The following is a 23,513-nucleotide window of genomic DNA, read 5'->3' on the forward strand; positions in this document are numbered from 1 at the left end:
TTTGGAAAAAAATCAAGGATTTGAAAAAAAGGTTGCACTTTTTATGGGGCTACATCATCTTATGTTAAGATGTTACTAGATTGGCTTATGAAATCCTAACTCCAAGTGATTGGAAATCCATAGCAAGGATATGTTTAGAACCTGGACAAAACTTGTTGTGGCTTTTGGAGTATTGTGAATTATGTAGGATTCAAGCCAGATGCAATAGGTAAACAGGAGTTAATGTACAAATCACTTTTGACCAACTAGCAGGTGAAGGTCAGTATGGAGAGAATTCAGAACAGATTAATTATCCCATATCAGTGTATGAGCAAATTTCTAAGGCTTCAATCTTGGAGTTCCCTCCCTGGACAGAAAGATAGAGGTAAAGCCTTCACAAAAATAGAGCAAGGTCCCAATGAACCCTTTGTGAATTTTGTGGGATGTTAGCAAACAGCTGTAACAAGAAGCATTGGAGAAAATGCAACTACAGAAATAATGACCAGACATTTGGCTAAGGAAAATGATAATGAGGTTTGTGAAAGAATTATATGGGGACTACACAAAAATGCTCCTTTAGAGGAGATCATAAGACTCTGTACCACAGTGGTCACAAATGCTTATTATACCCAGACTATGATGAACATGGGACAACAGGGTCCCTCTTGGCATAGCACTTCTAGAGAAAATCATCAATGTTTTCAGTGTGGAAAAATAGGACATCTGAGAGCCCACTGTAGATATAGAGATAGAGTGAAAGGACAGAGTGAGAGAAAACCCAAAACCCCATGTCCAAAATGCAACCAAGGCTTCCACTGGGCCTCTGAATGTAGATTGACCCAGGGAAATGAGAGGCAGAGCCCAGTTCCAAGATATCATACAAAAGATAGGTGGGGCATGATGGCAGCTGAGTTTACACCCAGAGAGTCTTTAGAAGGTCAGGACTCTGATGCGATGTATCAGCCAAAAAGCAATCAGATGGCAGAAAGGGATTACAATTGGGGAGAATAGACTTTTTAAACCAACTGGGCAGTGTCCAGTGCAAACAGCTCCAATGTAATTGCCAGATGATGAGGAGAGATTTAGAAAGTGGTAAACAGAAGGGAATTAGATAGGTTAACTGCTTGGGAGAAAGGGTTTGCTTACATTCATACAAACAGAGAAGGAAATAGATGGGTGGCAATGAGCACTTGGAGAAAGACAGAAAAGGAGAAAAACCTCAAAACAAAGGAGAAGATCTAAGAAATATCTGACACTGAAAGAGCATGGCTGATAATGAGACTGTTGCAGGACTTGAAAACCAGCAGGAATCATTGACTTCCCTAACACAAGATGAGACTATTGCAGGACTTCAAAGCTTACAGGAATAATTAGATTCCTGGCACATGAACTAAGGGACAATAGATTCCTTTTGTACTATTTCTAGGACTTACGGATATGTATAATTCTGTATGTTGATTCATGTTATTTGTCACATCGCTACTAACATATGTTACTATGTGCTTATGCAATTTATGTAATTATTTGTGATACCTCCCATATTGATGGATTTATGCATACTTGTTTTAAGAGTGAGCCCCTTCAGAAACCTGCTAATCTGATTTGATTTCCCATTTCCTTTGGTGTTTTCATCTCCCTTCCCGAGACGTCAGGGAGGGTGTGAACACCTCCTTTTATGTTGTTTTCACTCCTTTTTTGAGCAGTCAGGGAAGGGGTGATTACCTTATTTTTTGGGGTTCTCACCTCCTTGAGAAGTCAGGGAGGTCATGACCACCTATGTTCTAAATCAAAAAGAAAGCGGGAGATGTTATGAACCAGAACTTGAAACAAGGTGCTAAATCACTGGAACTGATAGAGACAATGCTTTGTGTACTTATTTCACACCTTTAAGAGAGTTCACACCTGTAAAAGAGTTCACACATTAGAGTTTACACCTTTAAGAGAGTTCTCACATTAGTTCACACGTTAGAGTTCATACCTTTAAGAGAGCATATATAAGGAGGAACTCCCACAAGCCCACTTGAGGATTACAGGGAAAAAAATATGAAAAACTCTTGGGTTAAGGGAAAGGAAATAAGCAATTATATAGTATCTATTACATGTATTTTACAAATATTATCTCATTTAATTCTCACAAGAGTCCTGCAAGGTAGGCGTTTTAATCTCTATTTAACAAGACAATGTTATGACATGTACAATTACATGTACAATGACATGTACATTACAACCACACAAATTCTCATATAGTCTATGCCTGAAAATTGGCATCTCTACATTTCAGGGCAGCTAGGTAGTATAGTATACACTTGAAATCATAAAGTCTCAGCTTCATAAGTTTAAATCTGGTCTGGGCAACTTATTTAACCCCATTCATCTCAATTATTCACCTATAATAAGGGAGTTGAAGAAGGAAAAGCCTAACCAGTCCAGCATCTAACAGCTAGGTGGCACAGTGGATAGAGAACTGGAATTGGAAAGACTCATCCATTCAAGTTTAAATCTGGCTTCAGATGACTTTGTGACCCTGGGTAAATCACCTAATCCTATTTTTCCTTAGTTTCCTCATTTTTATAATGAGCCGGGATAAAAACAAACAAACCAGAAAACCCCAAATAGGGTCAGGAAAAGTCAGACATGACTGGAAAAATGATTAAACAGAAGTAACAAAACTAGATTTTAAAATTCCTCACTACTCTGATAATAGATGAGTGCCATGTTTCATCTTATCTTCTACAAATGTGGTTGATAATTGCAGGGATCAGATGTCTAAAGTTTTTTCAAAGTTGTTTATTTTCCTCTACAATGTTGTTAAATTATTTTCCTAATTCTGCTTCTTGGCTGTGCATCAGTTTATGGATATTTTCCCAATTTCCTCCAAACTGCCTATGTTGTACTTTCTGGTGTCATGATATTTTATCAAATTTTTATCATGAATGAAATAATTATAAATTTAACTTGTTACAATGTTTGGTGCTATGTATTATGTTTATGATAGTTATTATTCTAATAACTCCAGAGTAGAATCCTATGTTGTGATCTATGTTCAGTCCCAACAGTCCTCTCTCTGAGGGAGATGTTTCTCTGCATCACAAGTCTGTTGGAATTGGCCTGAATTGCCAAGTGGTCCTAAAACATCTGAAACAATATAGGCAAAATGAACAATTCATTTTTCCATTAAACTGTCAGGTGTTAAGGCTTGCAGCTTTTTAATTGAATGAACTCGAACAGATGAAGTTACCTTGAGTCATTCTACTTCTGATGCATTATGTAACATTAGATCCTTTCATCTGTTTATTACCCCCAACCGTTTCATCCAAGCTTGGTCTTTGCAAGGTGATTCTCACCAAAGCCACCACTCTCTCCACTCCCCAATACTTTTATTTCTCATCTGGGTCTGATTAAGAATGCCACTTTATATATCTGGCATCCATTATCTGTCCACAAGCCTCTCTAAAATCCAACTTTGAATGTGTTCTCTCTGACACATTCTCCCTTACCCTAAAGCTGGGTGAGTTTCTTTCATGTGAGGACACACTTCCCTCTGTTTATTTTACTAGTGCATACCAATATGTTTTTGTTTGTTTTTATAGTAAATAATAATAAAGCCCTTGTTTCTAGAAATTCTCAAAACAGGTATGTTTTAATCCAATCTGTGAGGCAAAAGAAAGTAATCCACCATAACTTTTAGGACTAATTTAATACTTACCTGAATAGATATCTATCAGAAGGCTAGTTCATCCACTTAACGTGTTCACCATTGTCACCTAGAGAGATATCCACATTTTGTAAGTTTAGAAGCCCAGGATCAGAGAGATCAAGCCATAAAAGAAAGGCAAAGATGGGAATCTAGGCTTCTTTTTACTAGACCAATTTCTAGTAAAGATATTAGCTTGCTTTATGGGATATTTGTACCAATCTATTTTTTTTCCTTTGGCATTTGGGGTTAAGTGACTTGCCCAGGATCACACAGTTAGGAAGTGTTAAGTGTCCGAGGTCAGATTTGAATTCAGGTCCTTCTGACTTCAGGGCTAGTGTTCTATCCACTCTACCAACTAGTTGCCCCATAGTAATCTAATTTTTGTAAATTTTTATTGAATTATTATTACAAAGGCAAAAGAGGAGAGGGTCCAGGACATATCTAATGGGCTGAAGCTCGAGTTGATGCACTGAGGTCCCAAGCACGTGAGGCTAAAGAGTAATTGGACCATTCTCTATTAATATATATGCTTGGAGAAAGAATGGCCCCCGCCCACGCTTTGTGCAAGTCCTGATGTGTTGGATAGGAAATGACGATTTTGGTGGGTGGAGGCAGAAGGGTGGAGAGAAGAGTGAAGAGAGATGTCTGGGTGGCTTCTTGACACAGCTGCACACATTGCTATCGCAATCCCTCCTTCACTTCCCATCCCCCTTCACCTCTGATAATAAAGATTGAAGATTTTCCCTTTACCTGAATTCCTGACTCCGGCTGATTTTAAAATATGCGGTCATCACACATATCCTCGAGTCTAGGATATATACTCAACGGACAAGCCAGCATGATTTACATGCAGATCAAGCAAAAGAAGCCAAGGAGAGGTCAGACACATAGGAAAGCCCACTCTCTTCTCTAGACTACTATCTACAAGAATATTAAGCAGATATGTTCTAGAGATAGCTCTGATATTAAGAGCTGATTCTGGGTTATTGTATCATAATTCTACAAATGCTACAATGCAAAACTTAATTGTTTTGGTTGTCTAGATTTTGGAAAGTTGTAGAAAAATGTTTATTTACCAGAACATCAGATTGAAAGTGGTCCTCCCAATTAACTCTCGCAATCCTTTCTGAATAGCATAGGAAACTTAACCAAAGGTTTTAGGAAATGGGGAATATAAAGAGCTTAATAAAACAAAATAAGACATTCTATTACAGTTTTGGTTTCTACTTTTGATCCTTTTCCTCAAATAAAACCTTTTGGGTACTCAACCAAATCCACCAATAGAAACAGAATTAAGGCGGAGAAATTTTGTTAAATATTTCTAGAAAAACTGAAAGAAGGTTTTAAATTATGATTCTGTCAATTAAGAGATGTCGCATGGCATATAGTTTAAGAAAGTGGCTTAAACTTAGTTTCTACCAAACCATTTTTTGGTCTTCCCGTCTTACAGATTTGATATAAAGAAAATAAAAGCATACGCAGCAATGCTTAAAAACTCTAAAGTGTTATAAAAAATAAGTACAATTTGATTGGTTTGTCCTCTCATTTATTTTTCCCCCACAGCTGAGAAGCACTGGATATGATTTTATAGTAGAATCAAAAAAAGTTAAACAAATTTAGTGGACATAGCTTGCTATCTATATGTGCATATAGATGTGGGTGAGTATATAACATTCATAAATATATAATCATGTGATAAGGTATTACAGAGGTGTGTGTGCTAATGGATAAAAGAGTACTAGGTATATGATATTTGGGATTTCAACAACAAATTTTCATTCCATGTCTGACGTTTTCCCATCGATAGTAACCTTGGTAGAAACATCAGATTGGGGGCAGGGGGAAAGGAAAGGAAAAGCTGCTAATTTCCCAAAACCATTACATACATAGCTAAGAAGTATAGATGATAAAAGATGCTACTACATTTACAATTCCATGGGAAAAAAACCAAAATTATCTTAACGTGGAGAGAGTAAAATCAGCTTCCAATGTTCTCCTTCAATTAGACTCCTCTCATGTGCATAAGGAGATGATATAGTTTCATCCTCAATGTCTCCAGGCATGACTGTACCTGATGACATCCTATTTGGACTCAGGGAGAAAGTGTAACAAATTGGATGTTCCTTTCAATAGGCACAGTAGCAGGCAAAGATGGGTTGTGCTTGTTCTTCTTGGGAAATGCTATCTATGTCCAATGGTATAATAGATAATTCTCTCCCACTCATGTAGTGGATACTTCCAGAGGTATAAACAATATATGTTTGTCCTGAAGAGAGATCAGCAAATGTGAAAGTCCTCTTCCTATCATCAGATAATTCATATGGATAGTGGCATGCCAGCAGTCGAGATTCTGCAGAGAGAACAAAGCACCAAATAGACATTAAGCACCTGTCATGTGTCAGGAACTATGCTAAGCAATGATGATACAATTAAGGAAAAGAACAATCCCCATCATCCTCAAGGAGGTAATTCATCTTATAGGGGGAAAAGACAGCACATAAAAGAAAGTTCAGAAGGTAGAGGTAGGTTGGGAGGGTGCCCATAAAAGGTACATTGTGGAGAAATCAAAAAAGCCCAAAATAAAGTACAACAAAATAGGAAACAGAGATATGTCTGTTCTGTGACCCCTCCTTAATAAGAAAAGCTAGAGGGTACTGACAGTACATGAGGAGTACAGCCAGTTTAGATGTTGCAAAATGAGATTTCCCCAGTGATGAAATTCCAGGGGATATGGTAGAGAAGTCAGAGTCCAAAATGAGTGCAATCAGGAAATAGACATCAACCCTATGAATAGTACTCCAGTGGGGAGAAATATGTTCTATTGTCCTGGACTATAGTACCAGGGAAATGTGGGATGCAGAGAAGAGCAATGAGAAAAGAATATGCTGTAGGTAGGAAAGTCAGGTAACCTTGATTGAAAGATTTTCCTTTTACTTGACTTCACTCTGTATTCATTATTCTTAATGACTAGCAATTCTTAAGGGTCAGAGTTCAGGGTCTATTCAAAACTGCATTATCTAACTAAGGAATGTGGAACAATAAAATCTCATCTCTATTGGTCCTTATTGGTTTCCTATAAAAGTACCATCCATCCTAACTTCTGATTTGTCTTTTTGTAAAAGCTCTTACTTGTCTCCTTTCCTTAATTATTAAATTTCTTGGTGCCTTCCTTATCTTTCTTTTAAAATTTACAATCTTGTTGGCTGCTAGCTTACAGACTGAATAACCCCCAAATTTCTAATATATAAAACTCTCCCCAAACTCTAATTGCTAGTCTTTTAGAGACTAGTCCATCAGCTATGGTACAAACTATTTTGTGACTATAGGAGATTCTCTTTGAATTCTTTCAAACTTACTATGGACCATGACTCTCACACACTTCAGTTCTATCTTTGTGGCCAACAGTTCTTTCCTTCCCTTTTTAATACTCAGATTCCCTTGGTTTTTCCGGTATAGGTATACTTTGGACAAACATCAAAATAAATCCAAAATTCTACTAGGCAAATAATAAAACAGCTTCATTTAAAAGGAGGAGAGAATCAGATTTTTTAACCTTCTCTATATCTATTAGAGAATTGTGATTCCCATTCTCCCAAACACTTCCCCAAAACTCTACAAATCTTTCATTCTACAAATCAATTCCATAAGAAAAAAAATGTTTGCTTCTTCATTAATTGAGACAGTATCTCTTTAATACACTAAAGGTCTCACATCTATAGTCCATTTCTTTATTTTTTTGGTGAACAATCTCCCCAAATTTGGGGGATCTTGCTCTATTTTTTTTGTTCAAAGAAATATCTAACCAGACAATACAAAAAGGGAAGATATCTGTTGAGCTGTGATAAAAATCTAAATGTAAAGTGCTAAATGTTGGTTTCATTTCCAAAAGTCATCTTAATGAATATTAAATTATTAGAGAATAATATTCTTTGAGAATATTAAAGTTAGAAGACACCTTGAAGTTCAAATCTGATCTCAGATACTTAGCTGTGTGAGTCTGTGCAAGTCAAAAATCCTGCGCATCTCAGTTCCCTCATTTGTAAGAGGGAAAAACAGTTCTTATCTCACAGGGTTGTGGTAAAAAATCAAAGGAGATATTTGTAAAGTGCTTTGCACAGGACATGATATAGCAGGTGCTTAGAAATGTTTTTTTCCTTCCTTTCCTCCCTCACTTTTCTACCTCCAGCTCAACAAGGAAATAGATCTTTGTGGGTTCTTACAGGCACTGCTCTCTCAAATCAAATCGGACCATCACCACTAGTACCTAGAGATTTTAGACATCTGGGCTACAACAGATATAGCTCCCAGTGAAACTTTTTTTCCCTTGTTTCTCACTGATTCCTTACTCTTACTTCAGGGTTTAGATCCCACTCATACTGTTCATCTGGGCTGTTGTCCAAATGACATTATTAATGTGATTTTTAACATTTTGGACTACACCTGTGGTTTCATAGAGTAGTTTGTGCTTTCTAGCCGAGGCAACAAATGTAAAATGTCAACTATCCTGCAACTTATATCCTAGTGTATATGGTAATAAATTTCTAACAATTAAGAGATTCAAAAGGTATATTATTTATCTTTTTGAAGAAAATTCAAACCTAGACTCACAGTCAAAGAGCTGGATCTTACCCTGAAATTTCTTGAGAAATTTGCTTAAATCCACACAATAAGAATCACTCAGTTTTGGGGTGAAAGGTTCTGGTTTTTGTAGCAGCAGTAACTCACTCCTATAGAAAAGAGAGACTCTGTTACCATTTCTGTTCATGAGCTTTTGCTCTTTGACATCAAGGACTTCCTTACCCTGTTTTAAATACAGTCAATGTTTTGCCTTCCTCTAACCTCTGTCCTCCATCCCCAACTACTCACTTATTACCTTTGTTCATAATGTTTGCATACCTGCTCAAAGTGTTTCCTATGTCCTAGGAGAGGAAATGAGAAAAGATTATAAGTTGGTATATAGCATGAATTGATTTAACAAAGACTTGGACACTCTATGGATATGGGGGTGGATAGAGAGGGAGAATAAGGGCAACTTAAAGACTAGAGACATGGAAGACTAAGGAGAGAAACAAGGTCCAGATAGGCAAATTGAAGAGACAAAATACTTTTTGTTTTGGATTTGACTACTTTTTCTGGGAGTCCAATACATCTGCCCCACAACAGTACATATTTTGACTACCTGCAGCAGGTCCCCATCTGACATGTGAGACTTTTCTTCCAATTCTGACACCATCTCTCGTAGGTTTTTGCTATGTTGCAACAGTTGGAGTCTGCTACTTTCCTTTTTCTGAATGTTTTTTATTTCTTCCTGGGCCTCATGATCCTTCAGTTTCTGAAACATCTCATCTTCCTCTTCATCCAGTTCCACAAGGCTGTGTACATCTTCTTCTTCATCACTCAGAAATTCACTTATCTCCTGAAATTTTTCCTTAAGCATTTCTTTTGACATATCCACTTGTTCCTACAGTAGGATATGTTCATCAGATATTTTATATATATATATATATATATATATATATATATATATATATATATATATATATATATATATATATATACACATATATACACACACACACACACACACACACACACAAAAAAAATGACTGATCAAACCTCACTTTAGTCTGGCTCATGTGAGATTTACTGGAAAAACCACTATACTAAGGAAGATTTAGAAAACATGGATTTGAATCCTTAAATCTTTGATGCACATCTATAAGATGCTATCTGTATCTCCTGGTATGAATGAAATTCTGGAATCAGTCAGAAAATAATTCCAGTGAAGAGAAAAAGGGGGAATTGTCTAGGATAGAGAATAGTATAAGTATAAATGGGGGGAAAGATGTCCATAAAAAGCTATAAACAAGGTTATAGGGGGAAGGGTCTTTGGTTGGTATAAAAAAGATTTTAAAGCAAACAAAGGGAAGTACAATTCATTATTTCTTATTTTGCTTCTGTTTCCTCCATCAAGGAAAATTATATCTGTGCTGGAAATGATACAATAAATATAGCCAATAGGTTGGCATTAGCCATCTCAAGATGATAGTTCAAGATGATAGTTGAAGAATACAGAGTTGTGGAATATTGAAGGATAAGTAGAGTCTGCAAGTTTGATTCCAATTCCTTTGATAATTCTAGAAGGAATCCTCAAAAATATATGTTTGAAGTGGAAAATAATATAGCAAACATTGGGTTTGGATGAATCCTTAAGCCATGAAATAAGATATACTAGATGACAGACTAAGACATCATAAATAAATGAGAGGACCATAAAATAAATTATTAGATTTATAGTTAGAGATAAAGTTCATGACCAAACAAGAGATAGAAATGATCGCTAAACCTAAAAGCAAATTTTGAGTATGTAAAATTAAATTAGAAGAAAAATAGGAAGCTAGGAAAAAAAATCTTAGTAGCAAGTTTCTTTGAAAAAAGACATGTTCAAGATATAAAAGGACTTGGCTCAAGTTTATAAGAATGAGTTATTTTCCAATGAGTAAATAGGGAAAAAATATGAACAGGTAGTTCTTAAGGGAAGCAATCAATAGCCCCAAGAAAAAAAAATATTCTAAATCACTTAACTAAAGAGATATAAATTGAAGCAACTTTTAGGCTTTCTTTCACACCCTCAATAGAGATATTGGAGAAACTTTGGGAAAACAGGCACCTTAATGAACTGTTGGTGAGTTTTAAATAGTTTCATTTATTCCATAAAATACTTTGTAATTATGCCCCTCAAAAAATTGATAAACTGTTGATATAACATTTGGCCCACAATACCATTATTAGGCCTATACCTTAAACAGACAAAGAGTAAAATTATTCAAATGATTCAAATTTTTTTCAGTTCTTTGTGTAGCACCAAAGAATTGAAATGAAAAAGAATGAGGGCAATTAGAGAATGATTGGTCAATTGTGGTATGTGAATGTAATAGATATTATTCTTTAAAAAAAAAAAAAAATCAAAACAATGGTTTTAAAGAAATCTAAGGACACTGAACAGATGTAAAATAAAATGAGCAGAACCAGAGCAATGCATAGCACAAGAATATTATAAAAATATACAATTTGGGAAAGCTTGAAAACTGATCAGTACAATGATCAATCATGAGTTTAAAAGATTAATGATAAAAAATTCTATCCACATCCTGACAATACCAACTCAATATGCAGAATAAGTTATTTTTGAACAGGACCAATATTGAGATGTGTATGGGTTGGCCATTCAGGCTTGAAATGAGTATTTTGTTTTATCTTCCCTCCCTCAGCCCAGTGTGACAAGGTAGATAGATATAGGAGGGCAGCCTTTTAAAAAAAGAGATGTTGCCATTCTCAATTCAATTTTCATCTCCTTTTTCAGTACCCTTTAGTATTGTCTTTTGCCATTAGACTAAATTCCTTGGAGGAAGGGACTTTATTTTGTTTGTACTTGTATCCCTAGTATTTTGCTCAATGAGGCATTAGTAAAATGTTTTAAAATGTTTATCCCATCAAAAATTATAAAGAGATGATAGATGAATAGCTAGAAAAGGAATTAGTGATTTTACCTCTACAACATCTCTTGGATGTGCCCCTCTCTCTGATACTCTATCACTCTAGTGTAAGCATGGATTATTATTGTAATAACTTAGACTTACAAATCTATTATTACAATATTTGTAAATACATCTTCCTCAGTTTTCTCTAAATTCTAGTCTACCATCCATTCAGCTATCAAAATGATTTTCCTGAATCAAAATGATTTTTCCCCATCACCTCTTTGACCAAACTCCAGTGGCTCCTTATCACTAATAAGATCAAATACAAAATCCTCTCCATTCAAATGTGCTATTCATATCTTGTTATGGGCCAGAACTTAAAACAAGGTGCTAAGTCAGTGGAATTGATAGAGACAATGATTTTTTAGCATGGTATTTAACAGTTTTCTACTTCAGTGCATGTACTTAGCACTTATCAGAATTCTACAAGATTCACACCTTTAAGAGAGCATATATAAACTAGGAGCCTCAACCAGGATTCAGTTGGGGAGATTCAGAAACCAGAGTTCAAGTTCTTGGAACCAAGACTACAAAAGCCCTCTGAGAAAGCTAACCTGGCCCCAAAAAAAGGAGACAAGACTTGGAAAGAGACAATAAAGAATTTGGACCTTAATCCCTGGCTGCATTTAGGGTAATTACTGAACTGAAATGAAGGCTGCCTCCAGAAGCCCCCCAAGAAATCTATTCCCAGAGAACATTACATTTTAGAGAAGAATATTACAATATCTTATATCATATTTCCTACCCTATTCTCTTTGATTCAGGGACACTGGCCAAGTTGCTATTTCATAAATAAGGTGCTCCATCCCTCCACTCTAAGCACTTTCTTTGGCTGTCCCCTGTGCCTGAAATGCTTTTGTTCCTCATCTCTGCCTCCTGAATTCCCTGGCTTTCTTCAAATCTAAACTAGATTCATATCTTCTAAGAAAATCTTTCTCATTTTTTCTTTGTGTAATGCCTTCTCTCTTATTATTTCTTATTCATCCTGACTGCAAATTGTTTAGACATTTAATTTATTGTCTATTCCATTAGATTATGAGCTCCTTGAGGATAGGACCCATCTTTTGCCTCTCTTTGTATAGCATAGTGCCTAGCACATAGTAATTGCTTAAGAAATCTTTGGCTGATTGATTAGAAAGGAAACAGGAACAAGGCATGGCATTTTACTCCAAGGTCCTATTTGACATTGTTTCTAACCTACTATGAGTATTACATAGAGGGGGGGAAGTGTATCTAGATTTTAGTAAAGTATTTGATCAAGTTTTCCTATTATTCTTGTGAAAAAAATGAAAAGATGTGAAGTTGAAATTATATAGACTCAGAAGTAGTTTGTTAGAATTCTAAAGTAGTTTTTGATGTTTTACTGTCAGCTGGGCTGAAGGGTCCTAATACAGCATCCAAGGATCTTTCTTTGCTTGGGTCTGGGTTAGTTATCACCTTTATCAAGGTCTTGGATAAAGGTATAGGAGCTATACATGCTCACATTCAAGTGAAACAAAGATGTAGGAAAAGGTAATACAATGGATGAAAGTTAAGAGTCACAAAGATCTTGGTAGCCTGAATCTGGTAAGATAAAATTTATATGAACAAATAAAGTTCTTACAATTGTGTACAAAAGAATCAGTTTCCTTAGTATTTAGGGAAGAATGATGAGACAGGACTTTATCTAAAAAATATCTGGAAATTTTAATGAATGGCAACAGTGTGGTACAGCAAAACCAAAAAAATAAAAACAAAATGCAATATGGGGATACCTTAAAAAAGACAGGACTGAGGAAAGGAGGTATTATGGTTTATCCTCAGCCATCTTCTAGAGCATCTTGTTTAGTTCTAAGTGTCATTAATAAACCAGAGGGAATCCAAATGAAGGTATTTAAGATGCTGTAGGTCTCTAAATCCAAATCATGAGTATTGGATGAAGGAACAGGGGATGATTGAATAGCCAGAAGAACAGAACACTGAGGGGAAGACCCACATTAGTGTTCAAATATGAGAAGGAACATGTAATTGGGGAAAAAAAAAAAAGGAAAGAAAAAAAAGAAAGAAAGAAAAAGAAATACTATTAAATTGAAAAAAACCTAAAATATGAAAGATTGTCATAGGAAAGAGAAATTAGTTTTGTTTGGTCCAACACTATGAGAGGAACCATGAACAAGGAGCAGAAGTTGCAAAAAGCAGGGAAAACTTCTTAAAGTATAATGGATTACCTTTGTTTGGGACAAAAATACCTACCCAAATTGACTACTCAGAAATCACTCATAGAAAGCAGAATTATTTATTAGAATCTCGAGAAGCAGACCCCATCCTGGTGTGCGAGCAAAATTTCACAGCAGGATAGGGCCAGAGCCTTAAAAATGCTTACAGCTTTTATACATTTTAGACAAAGAACCTCCAAAATCCCGCCCTCTATATCTTGTGATTGGTCACATAAGTCTACTGTTCCTCTAGTTGGTCAGTGGAATGTAATAGTCAAGGCGATATACAGCTTCTTCGGCCACGTTGGACAATGGAACATAGTCCAGGCCTTATCTAAAACCATGTGATTCCAGAGAAGCCAAAACTGAGGACAATAGGCTCGATCTACTTTAACAGTCTCTGATCAATATGTGCTGTAAGTTCTTTGCCTTCCCCCCCCACACACACACACCTTGAAAAGTAGAGAATTCCCTTTCTTTAAAGGTCTTCAAGCAGAAACTAGATGACCCCTTATCAAACTATGCAATAGTCAGAATCATTTTCAGTTATAGATTGGACAAAAAGAATACTGAGGTCCCTTAACACTCAAATTCTGGGATTCTGTAGAACTCTGCTACAGCTTCACTCCCACCTTGCTGTGCTTTTAAAAGCTGAAGGGTCTGAAGCAACAAAACAAAGTTTGGTAGTCAGGAAGAACAATGCAAAGAGAGACTAGTTTTGTTTTGTTTTAGTTGAGGCCCAGGGTCACAAAGCTGGGAAGTGTGAAGTGTTAAGTGTCTGATACCAGATTTGAACTCAGCTCCTCCTGCTTTCAGAGCTGGTGCTCTATCCACTTTGCCACCTAGCTATCCCAACAAAGACTAGTTTTGCTTTCAAAGATAGTGCAACACAAAACACAAAATTTGGAATTACTTAAGACTTAGGTTTGATTCTAGTTTTCTATAATCACTACCCAGAAGAATGTGGAGAAATAATTTAGCTCTTTTGTGCCTCAGTTTCCTCATCTATTTGATAGGGTTATAAAAATCAGAGATAACAAAGTTATTGGCAAGAACTGAGCCAGATATACTTACTGTCCACACCACAGCCCAAGTCCGAGGGACCTCTTTCTCCTCATGCATTAGCTTCTTGACATCTTTTAAATTTTCATCTAAAAGTTTCAGATTATCTTGTAGTCTCTTCTGTAAGAGAAAGGAGTACAATTACTATAGTAAGAAGGTTAAAAATTCTAAGAGTATGGAGTTAAAATATCCAGAATCCCTGGAAAGCTAGCAAGGACATGTGGAACCCTGGAGAAGCTAGCAAGGAGATCATTTGATTTATAGAGGCTTCTAGGAAAAAGATTAATATGGAAAGATTAGAAGGGAAGCAGAAAACTGGGGGAAAATTTTTTACATACAAGGATTCTGATAAAGGGTTAATTTCAAAACTATATTGAGAACTGACTAGAATTTATAAGAATATAAACCATTCTCCTATTGATAAATGGTCAAAGGATATGAATAGAGAGTTTTCAGATGAATTAAAATCCTTTTTAGTCATATGAAAAAATGCTTTAAATCACTATTGATTAGAGAAATGCAAATTAAGACATTGAGGTACTACTGCACACCTCTCAGATTGACTAAGATGACAAGAAAAGATAATGATAAATGTAGACACAGACAGTTGGGAAACTCTGGTGAAATATAAGACCCTTCAGCCCAGAGGGAACCTGCTGACAATATCTGGTTCAGTGCCCCATCTCTCCTAAGGGCTCTCGGCTTTCCTGAGAAGTCAGAGGGTGGTGATAATACTGTGTTGTGATTGAAGCAAAATGATACCAGATGGAAGAGTGATACTAGGTGGCAAACTACATACAATAGCAAGTTATTTATGTGGTTTCACATGTGCAGTATATACTTAGCATATGTACAGTGTTTTGTTACATAAGGGTATGAGGGTATAAAAGGGGGAAAGACCTTGTAATAAATGGACTCAGTTTCCCCTACCATTCTCAGGAGTCCTATCTCATCACTTCTCCACTAGGATGGAGTATTTTTTAAAAAATAATTATAACTTTTTATTGACAGAGCCCATGCCTGGGTAATTTTTTTTTTTTTTTTTTTACAACATTATCCCTTGCACTCACTTCTGTTCTGACTTTTCCCTCCCTCCCCTCCCCCAGATGGCAAGCAGTCCTATACATGTTAAATATGTTATGGTATATCCTAGATACAATATATGTGTGCAGAACCGAACAGTTCTCTTGTTGCACAGGGAGAATTGGATTTAGAAGGTAAAAATAATCCGGGAAGAAAAACCAAAATGCAGTTTACATTCATTTCCCAGTGTTCTTTCTTTGGGTGTAGCTGCTTCTGTCCATCATTGATCAATTGAAACAGAGTTAGATCTTCTGTTTGTCAAAGAAATCCACTTCCATCAGAATACATAGAACGGACTATTTTAATCACCCCGGAATGGGGGCTCTAGAAAGCAGGACACAACAATGTTGGTGGCAATATGGGAAAACTGAGACACTAGTACAGTTGGTGGAGTTGATTGAGTGATTGATTCTGGAGAACAATTTGTAACTATGACCAAAGGGCTATTAAACTGTACATACCCTTTGATCCAGCAGTTTCTTTACTGGATATATATCCCAAAGAGATCACTAAATAGGGAAAAATACCTACATATACAAAAATGTTTGTGGCAGCCCTTTTTGTATTGGCAAGGAATTGGAAACTGAGTGGATGCCTATCAGTTGGGGAATGGCTGAATAAGTTGTAGGACATGAATGCAATAGAATATTACTGTTCTATAAGAAATAATGAACAGGCCAATTTCAGAAAAGCCTGGAGAGGTTTACATGAACTGATACTAAGTGAAATGAACAGAATCAAGACAACATTATACACAATAAAAAGAAGATTATTTGATGATTAACTGGGATGGACTTGGTTCTTTTCAACAAGGAAGTGATTTAGGCCAATTTCAATGGACTTGTGATGGAAGGAGCTAACTGCATCCAGAAAGAGGACTATGGGAACCATGTATGGATCATTACACAATATTTTTACCTTTTTTGATAATATTTGCCCAGTTTTTTTCCTTCCCCCCTCCCTTTTTGGTCTGATTTTTCTTGTGTGATGTGATAAATGCAAAAATGTATATAAAAGAATTGCAGAGGTTTAACATATATTGGAATGCTGTCTAAGGGAGGGAGTAGAGGAAGGGATGAAAAATATTTGGAACACAAGATTTTACAAGGGTGAATGATGAAAATTATCTTTGCATGTATTTTGAAAACAAAATTTTTTTTTTAAAAGATTAATATAGGAGCAGTCAAAATAACAATGAGGAAAACACTATCAGATTATGAAGATCTCTGGAGAATTGCCATTGTGTCATGTTCTTACCCTGTAGTCCTCAGCAGCCTCTTCCATAGAACAGACTTCATGAGTTTCATGCTCCTGGGATTTTGAACAGAACATACAGAGGAAGGTCTGGTCATTCATACAGAAGAGCTTCTGGGTCTCTTGATGTTTTTCACAGTTGCTGGCTTTCTCAGGATATTGCTCATATTGTGTGACAATGACGGCCATATTGCTTTTCCTTGAAGTGTCTTTAAAAGCTTGTGACTGTGATACTTCTGGACATTCAGAGCAGGACAAAGGCATGGAAACTTCATTCCTACTGCTGAGATAGGATTGGCAAAAACTGTGTCCACAGGCTTCAGTTGTTGGGTCTGAAAGATGGACCTTACAAATGGCACAGGTGAGCAGATCCTGGGGATCTGAAACTATTTCTTTTGAAGCCATGAGCCTGAATGAGAAAATGAGAAAATGTGGTAGGAATCTTTCTCTAGCTTCCTGCCTATCCTCTCCCTTCAAACAGATAAGTAAAATTCCTACTTCCTTATCCTATAGCTGAAAAAGATGCTTATCAGAAGCAATTTTCATAATCATTTTGGAGGAATTATCAACAAAGATAGTCCTCAAATAATCTAATCCTAAAAAACTGTGGTGAAGAAGAATGCATAAAGAGGAAGCCATTTATATTGGCCATGACTATAATCCATCAAAATTAATCTAATTCAACACACTAATTATCCTTGTTGATTTTTATCACAATTCTCATTTCAATAAAACTGCTATATGAAGCTTTTGAACAATTTGTGATTATTTTTTCAATTGGAGGAAGGAAAATTATTGTCTCTACTGCTAACCACCTAGTCATCAATACTTATTAGACCCACAGCTTTCTAACTTAACATTCAAAATGGAACTCATATCTTCCAGTCCCAAACTAGCCTTCATCCTAATTTCTACTTTCATGAAAGACACTGCAATCCTTCTCATCACCTAATCAGTCATTCAATCAACAGTCATTTATTAAGCATCTACCCTGTTCCAGACACACTATGATTTAGAAAGTTCCCTCAAGGAGTTTATACTCTAAAGGGAAAATGATATATAATATTTAACACCATACAAAAAAAATACAAATGGAAATGAGGATTAGAGTAGCTATATAAAATCAGCAAGGGCTTCAAGTAGAAGATAGGCCTACAGAGCTTTAAAGGAGAGTAGGGATTTTTTCTTTCTAAGAGGCTGATGTGAATAGAGAGAATATTCTGGGCATGAGAAAATCCTGTACAAAGAATGGAGATAGAGCTTCCTGTGAGAGAGAGGCAAGAATACCTTTTGGTTTAGCTTCTCTAATGCAAGTAGGAGAATAAGTTTTAAGAAATCTAAACAGATTCACTCTCATCATCATTATTCTCCCAATTCCTTCAGTTAGTTACTAAGTCTTGACTATCTCTACATTTCATTTATCTGTTTAGACCACTATAATAGCCTCCTCCTTGTGCTTTCTAACTCTAGTCTGCCATTTTTGTACTCCCATCAACACAATTAAACCATTTAGTTCATTTGGGATACTGATTAAAATCTCTGAAGAATTCTATTCCCCCACCTCCCCAAAAAGTTAAAATAAGTGGCAAATGGCTCATGAAAGAAATACTACACTCAGCCTTGCAGGGTAATCTTATTTCCACACAGAAACCAAGTAGTTATGGTGTAGCTGTACTATGTTGTTCCATATCCTTTTGTTGAATGACCTGACAGTACTTGGTTTTGTCCCAATACTTACCTTAGAATAATAAGCTGCCAGCCTGAGTCAAGTCTTATTGTTCCCACACTCACATACTCACACGCCTCCGGAGTCCACAGAGAAAAATACTTCAGAAAGACAATCACTACTGTTATTTCAAATATCATTTCCTACAATATTACATTTACTTCTTATAGATATAGGAAGAGTATTTATAGTCTTTGTAGAAGGGACTAATAAAATAGATGTTATCATGAGGAATAATGAAACTGTACTTGAACTTGATTCTCCCTATCAATCTGAGAAATCTGGAGAAACTCAAGGAGGGAGGACTGACTATTCAAAGAGTAGGTAGTTACTAGTCAACATTTGCAGAGGTCCAAAAGTAATGAGTATCTGAAGAAAAGACAACTGAATATAATCTATAAAGATACTTTCCTTAAGGTTACTATTGGCAAGTTTGTTGTTTTGGGGTTTTTTGAGTAGTGGGAAAGAAGTCAGGTTGTAGAATTTTTTTTCCTCTAAATATTCTAGATGTTTCATTTAATAACCAAAAATAATTATATTTATTGGGAATTGTAATCTCTGCCTCTAACAGTTGATTCTTAACTTATAGTATTTTCTTTTTTGTGTAAATAGTATTTCATTCCCCGCCCCCCACCAATCACATGTAAAGATTATTTCCAACATTTGTTTTTAAAAGATTTTAAGTTTTAAAATTTTCTCCCCTTCTTCCCATTCCCCTCACCAAGAAGGCAAGCAATTTGATATAAATTGCACTTGTGCAATCACATAAACATTGAATTCTAGGAAGTTTGCTATGAAAGAGAAGGGAGATAGAGAGGGCTAGTAGAATCAAATGAATGAAAGTTAGCTTTTTATTTTATTTTCTTAAAGAATGAGTGGGGGGGGGGGAGATAGAACATGTTTGTAAGCATTGAGGAGCCAGGGAATAAAAAATAAAAATTGGGAGTGGAAATGGGGAGTTGGGGTCAAAATGACAGAATAAAAAGCAGAATAATCTAATGGTCAACAAAATTCTTCCACAAATATCTAGGAAATGTACCAGATATAATTCTGATTAATAAAATTTGAGTTAGTCAGTTTTCAGGCCAGGGCAGCTTAGCAAGACAAACAAACAAAAAAAGTCTACATTCCCTGAGGACAGGATCTGGCCAGTAGTATTACGTGAAAGAAGGCTATCACTGGGCACTGAGGCAGGAAACACTGGTTTGGGAAAAGATCCCAAGGGTCCCTGAATTAGGTTGGAATCCAGGAATACATGGCCTTTGGCAACTATCACTCACTACTCAGTTCCATGTCACAGATCAAAATGGAGAAGAGTGGTTGGGAGTATGGGCCTTAGATTTGTATTGAGTGAGGAACAAGTTCCAGAAATAAATCACAGCTATCTGGTTCTGATCCCAGGAGGAAAACTCAGTTTTAGACTCTTACAGGAGAGAAAAATTGCAATTGACTATCACAGGCAGGAATCCCCAATTAAAGGGGATCTTGAAGTTGAGACACTCTGATTCCAGCTGCAGAATACTAAAACTACCAATTAGAAACAAATTGACAGATCTGAAGAAGGAACTTGCAGTGAGCAGACTTATACCAAATTCATGTTACTTTGGGTTTACAAAGAAACGTGTAAGTCCCCCAGCCCAAGTTGTACATGCATTAAAAACATATAAATTAACAGAAGCCCAGGCCAGACACCCCTCCCAAAAGAATCTGGAATCAACAAACTTCAAAGTCAAGATGGAAAATGGAAGATGGGAAGAATAATAAAACAAAAAGAGCCTCATTATAGAGAACTATTAAGATAAGAAGGAAATTACTATGGTAAGAAGGAGCCAGAGGCTCAAACATTTAGCAAACCCTCAAAGAAAAATGTAACTTGGACACAAGTCCATTAAGAATTTTTAAAAGAATTAAAGCAAGATTTTGTTTTTTAAAAAGCTAAAATGATTTATTTTCAAATGAAAATAGTAGAGGAAAAATTGTAAAAGAATGAAAATTGTGGAAGATACAAAGTAATATATTTTTTTAAATGGAACAAATACAAGAGCTTATCAAAGAAAGTATCTCCTTGACAATTGAAATTGACCAAAGAGAAGCTAATGACTCCATGAAACATCAAGAGGTGGCAAAACAAAATTAAAAGTCTAAAAAAATAGGGGGATAGAAAAAAATATTTGAGCTTAAAAATAAGTCAAGGAGAGATTATTTTAGAATCATTGCCCTACCTGAAAGTTATGACCGAAAAAAAAAATCTAGATATCATATTTTAGTAATCATAAAATAAAATCTATACAGATCTCTTAAAACTAGAGGAAAGAGATTTTAAAAATCTACCAGTAATCTAAAGGAAAGCTGAAAAGTAAAAAGTTCCTAGAAAGAAAGAAAGAAAAAAACAGTACAGAAAAAAAAAAAAAAACAAAAAAACAAGAGAACATCACATTGAATAAACTCTTAATAAGAAAGTTTTGAATACTATTCAACCCCTAAGAGGGGTTCAATAGGACTTTGGGAAATACACTGATACACACTTGGATCCCTTTGCAGCTATAAGGATTTAAGGCCACCTGGCCAAGACCAACTAGGTGCTTCCAAGCAGCTGATCAGTGCCCAATCATCCTGACTTAGATTACAGCATTTCTGCAAGGTGAACTTGTACCTCACTCCCACTAAAAAAAAAAAAAGGCTCCTTTTTTCTCTCCTCATGTACACTGTCATATACACTGTCTTTCCTCTAAGCCCCATCCACTCCACTTACTTCAATCACTTAAGCAGCGATATAAAGCATCCCATCCATCTGTTGACAGTGAACCCAATAATCAGTTACCCCATCCCAGCTACATTCCCATACCTCAGTTAAAGACATAAAGTAACAATCAGAATCCTCTTTTCCTCAGACCCAAGATCATTTACTGAGTTCCAAGGAATTCCACTCCGGAGTGTGCCAATAAATGTTTAACCATCACTCTGTCAGAGAGGTGAGGGGTTATATATAAAGTACTTAAGTTTAATCTACAGTACTAATGTTATCTTCATTATTTTCTTAAGTCTAGACAAGCAGTAAAACTGTAAACCAAGCCAGATTTGTAATCTATACTAAATTGCCAATTTTTCAAGGACAAATACTTACAATGAAAATTTGAACCATCTATTAAAAGCTGATTTCAGCACATCTTTCACTCTGTGGATATTACTCTGGAGATCTCCAGGAAGATGCTTACAATACCCCCATCCCCTTCTTAAATAAATTTGATCTCCATTCTTTCTTCTCTGAGTCCCATATCCTGTGCTTAATCAGAGCTAGCCTTGAGATAACTGCATACAATACTGCCTTCTCAGCAGCTGAGACCAATCCTGGAATTACGTGAGAGTACCTGGCAGCAGTATCCCCATTTTTAAATTTATAAGAGGACCCTCTCCTCAATCTGACCTCTAGCCTGGGGGGCCAGTCACTGCCACACTGACAGACCTAAAATAACTTTATGGAGTGCTGACCACTTGATGATCAGCCAGGAATTCCAGAGCCACCATGACTATCCATCCACCCCTTGACTGGGACCAGAATCCACTATAACCATCTACCTTGATGAAATAGACCCCATTTTACCTCAAATGTACTTCATTTTCACTTATATTTTGTATTTTGATGGATGTCCCATAAAGCTATGTCATAAACTACACAGAACATTGAAGAAAAGGAAAGAAATTTTGATGGCATTTAGAACATTACTCAATTCTTTTTAATAATCCCCCCTTCTTTTTTTAAAAAAGGCCCATCTTTATAAAAGCAATATGCTTCCAGGGAGGTTGGACATAAAAATTCTCTGAGGAATTGAAAATGCCTATTGCTCAAAGGGCAAGAGACAAGTCTCATGGAGACTGTTCATAAACTTCAATATATTTCACTCTTCACTAAACATTTCTTAAGCATATGTGCTAGGCACTGTATTAAAGGGGATACATACAATGTGTGTGCAGGAATATCATTACAAAATATATAACAGCAAATAATATAAGGAGTGGTAGCTAATGAGTAGGAGGATGAAAATCCTTGTGAAAGATTTGAACTCAGCCTGTGTATAAAAGGTCTTTATCCTAAGAGGAACAAGTATGGAGGCAGTAAATCCTATGCAAGGAAGACATACTGTGAAAACACTAGTGAATGTGATGCGGTAAAGATTCCAATCTTTGATTCCCAACCCCCCCTTAGTTAATGTAAATTACCCTTTGACTCACAAATCCTGGTCACTTTGAAATCCAATAGAAGATCCGGACCTGTCCCAACCCCACCTGGATCTGAGCCAACTTTGGGGCTACACCCCAAAGCCCCTAGAGCTAAATCTCCAACTTAAAAGGGCCGCTGGGAACCCCTCTTTGCAGAGATTCCAAGCATGCCAGCCATGTAAGGACTCTCTGTCCACTGGACCCTCTGTCCAGTGCCCTCCTTATCTCTACCGTCACCTATCTCCTACTTCTAAACTCAATAATAAACCTCTTTTATCAATCTAGCTCTCCGGGCCAATAAATGCTTTTATTGGGAATTCCACACCGCTACTAGACCTCATATACTGCCATATCCTTGCGCCGAATCCAAGGGGGTTGCAGGGGAACTCTGTTTGACTCCCTATACCCCAAACCTGCCACTAGACCTAACTAAACCTTGATTTCATTTAAGTACCCCAAATCTAGACCTCAACATGTGGTCAACACCTCAACAAATGGAACTTTTTCTATACTCTCAGGAAAAGTAAGAGGAACAAGTATGGAGGCAGTAAATCCTGTGCAAGGAAGACATACTGTGAAAACACTAGTGAATGGAACTTTTTCTATACTCTCAGGAAAAGTAATAATAAAAGTATTATTACTTATATATTATATAAATCTTGGAAAACAAAAGGCAGTTTTAGAGAATAGGTAGAAAGTTCAAATTTGGAAATAGTGGATTTAAGTTGCTTGATGGACATTAAGATACAGGTATCTAT

General features: G+C 36.2%; 2 protein-coding genes across 3 annotated transcripts in view; both read right to left on the reverse strand.

Moving 5' to 3' along the window:
* The window catches only part of LOC105750097 (tripartite motif-containing protein 64-like), a 95,277-nt gene extending 73,460 nt beyond the window's left edge, over positions 1-21,817 (reverse strand). The window contains exon 1 of one of the 2 annotated variants that reach the window (XM_031961911.1): positions 21,662-21,817. The gene's annotated coding sequence lies outside the window, so the exon portion shown is untranslated. Of the gene's footprint in view, positions 1-21,382; positions 21,449-21,661 lie in introns of those variants that run through there. The other variant, XM_031961910.1, reaches the window with a different exon arrangement.
* Positions 5,206-17,222, reverse strand: LOC105750171 (tripartite motif-containing protein 43-like). The gene is made up of 6 exons (XM_031961912.1): positions 16,815-17,222; positions 14,487-14,594; positions 8,856-9,137; positions 8,573-8,595; positions 8,306-8,403; positions 5,206-6,026 (listed from the first exon to the last, which is right to left on the reverse strand). The coding sequence occupies exons 1-6, from the start codon at positions 17,214-17,216 to the stop codon at positions 5,803-5,805; spliced, it is 1,137 nt and encodes a 378-aa protein (XP_031817772.1). The 5' UTR covers positions 17,217-17,222; the 3' UTR covers positions 5,206-5,802.
* Positions 21,818-23,513: the final 1,696 nt, after the last annotated feature.

Source organism: Sarcophilus harrisii, chromosome 3, assembly GCF_902635505.1.
Source record: "Sarcophilus harrisii chromosome 3, mSarHar1.11, whole genome shotgun sequence".
Lineage (NCBI taxonomy): Eukaryota > Metazoa > Chordata > Mammalia > Dasyuromorphia > Dasyuridae > Sarcophilus > Sarcophilus harrisii.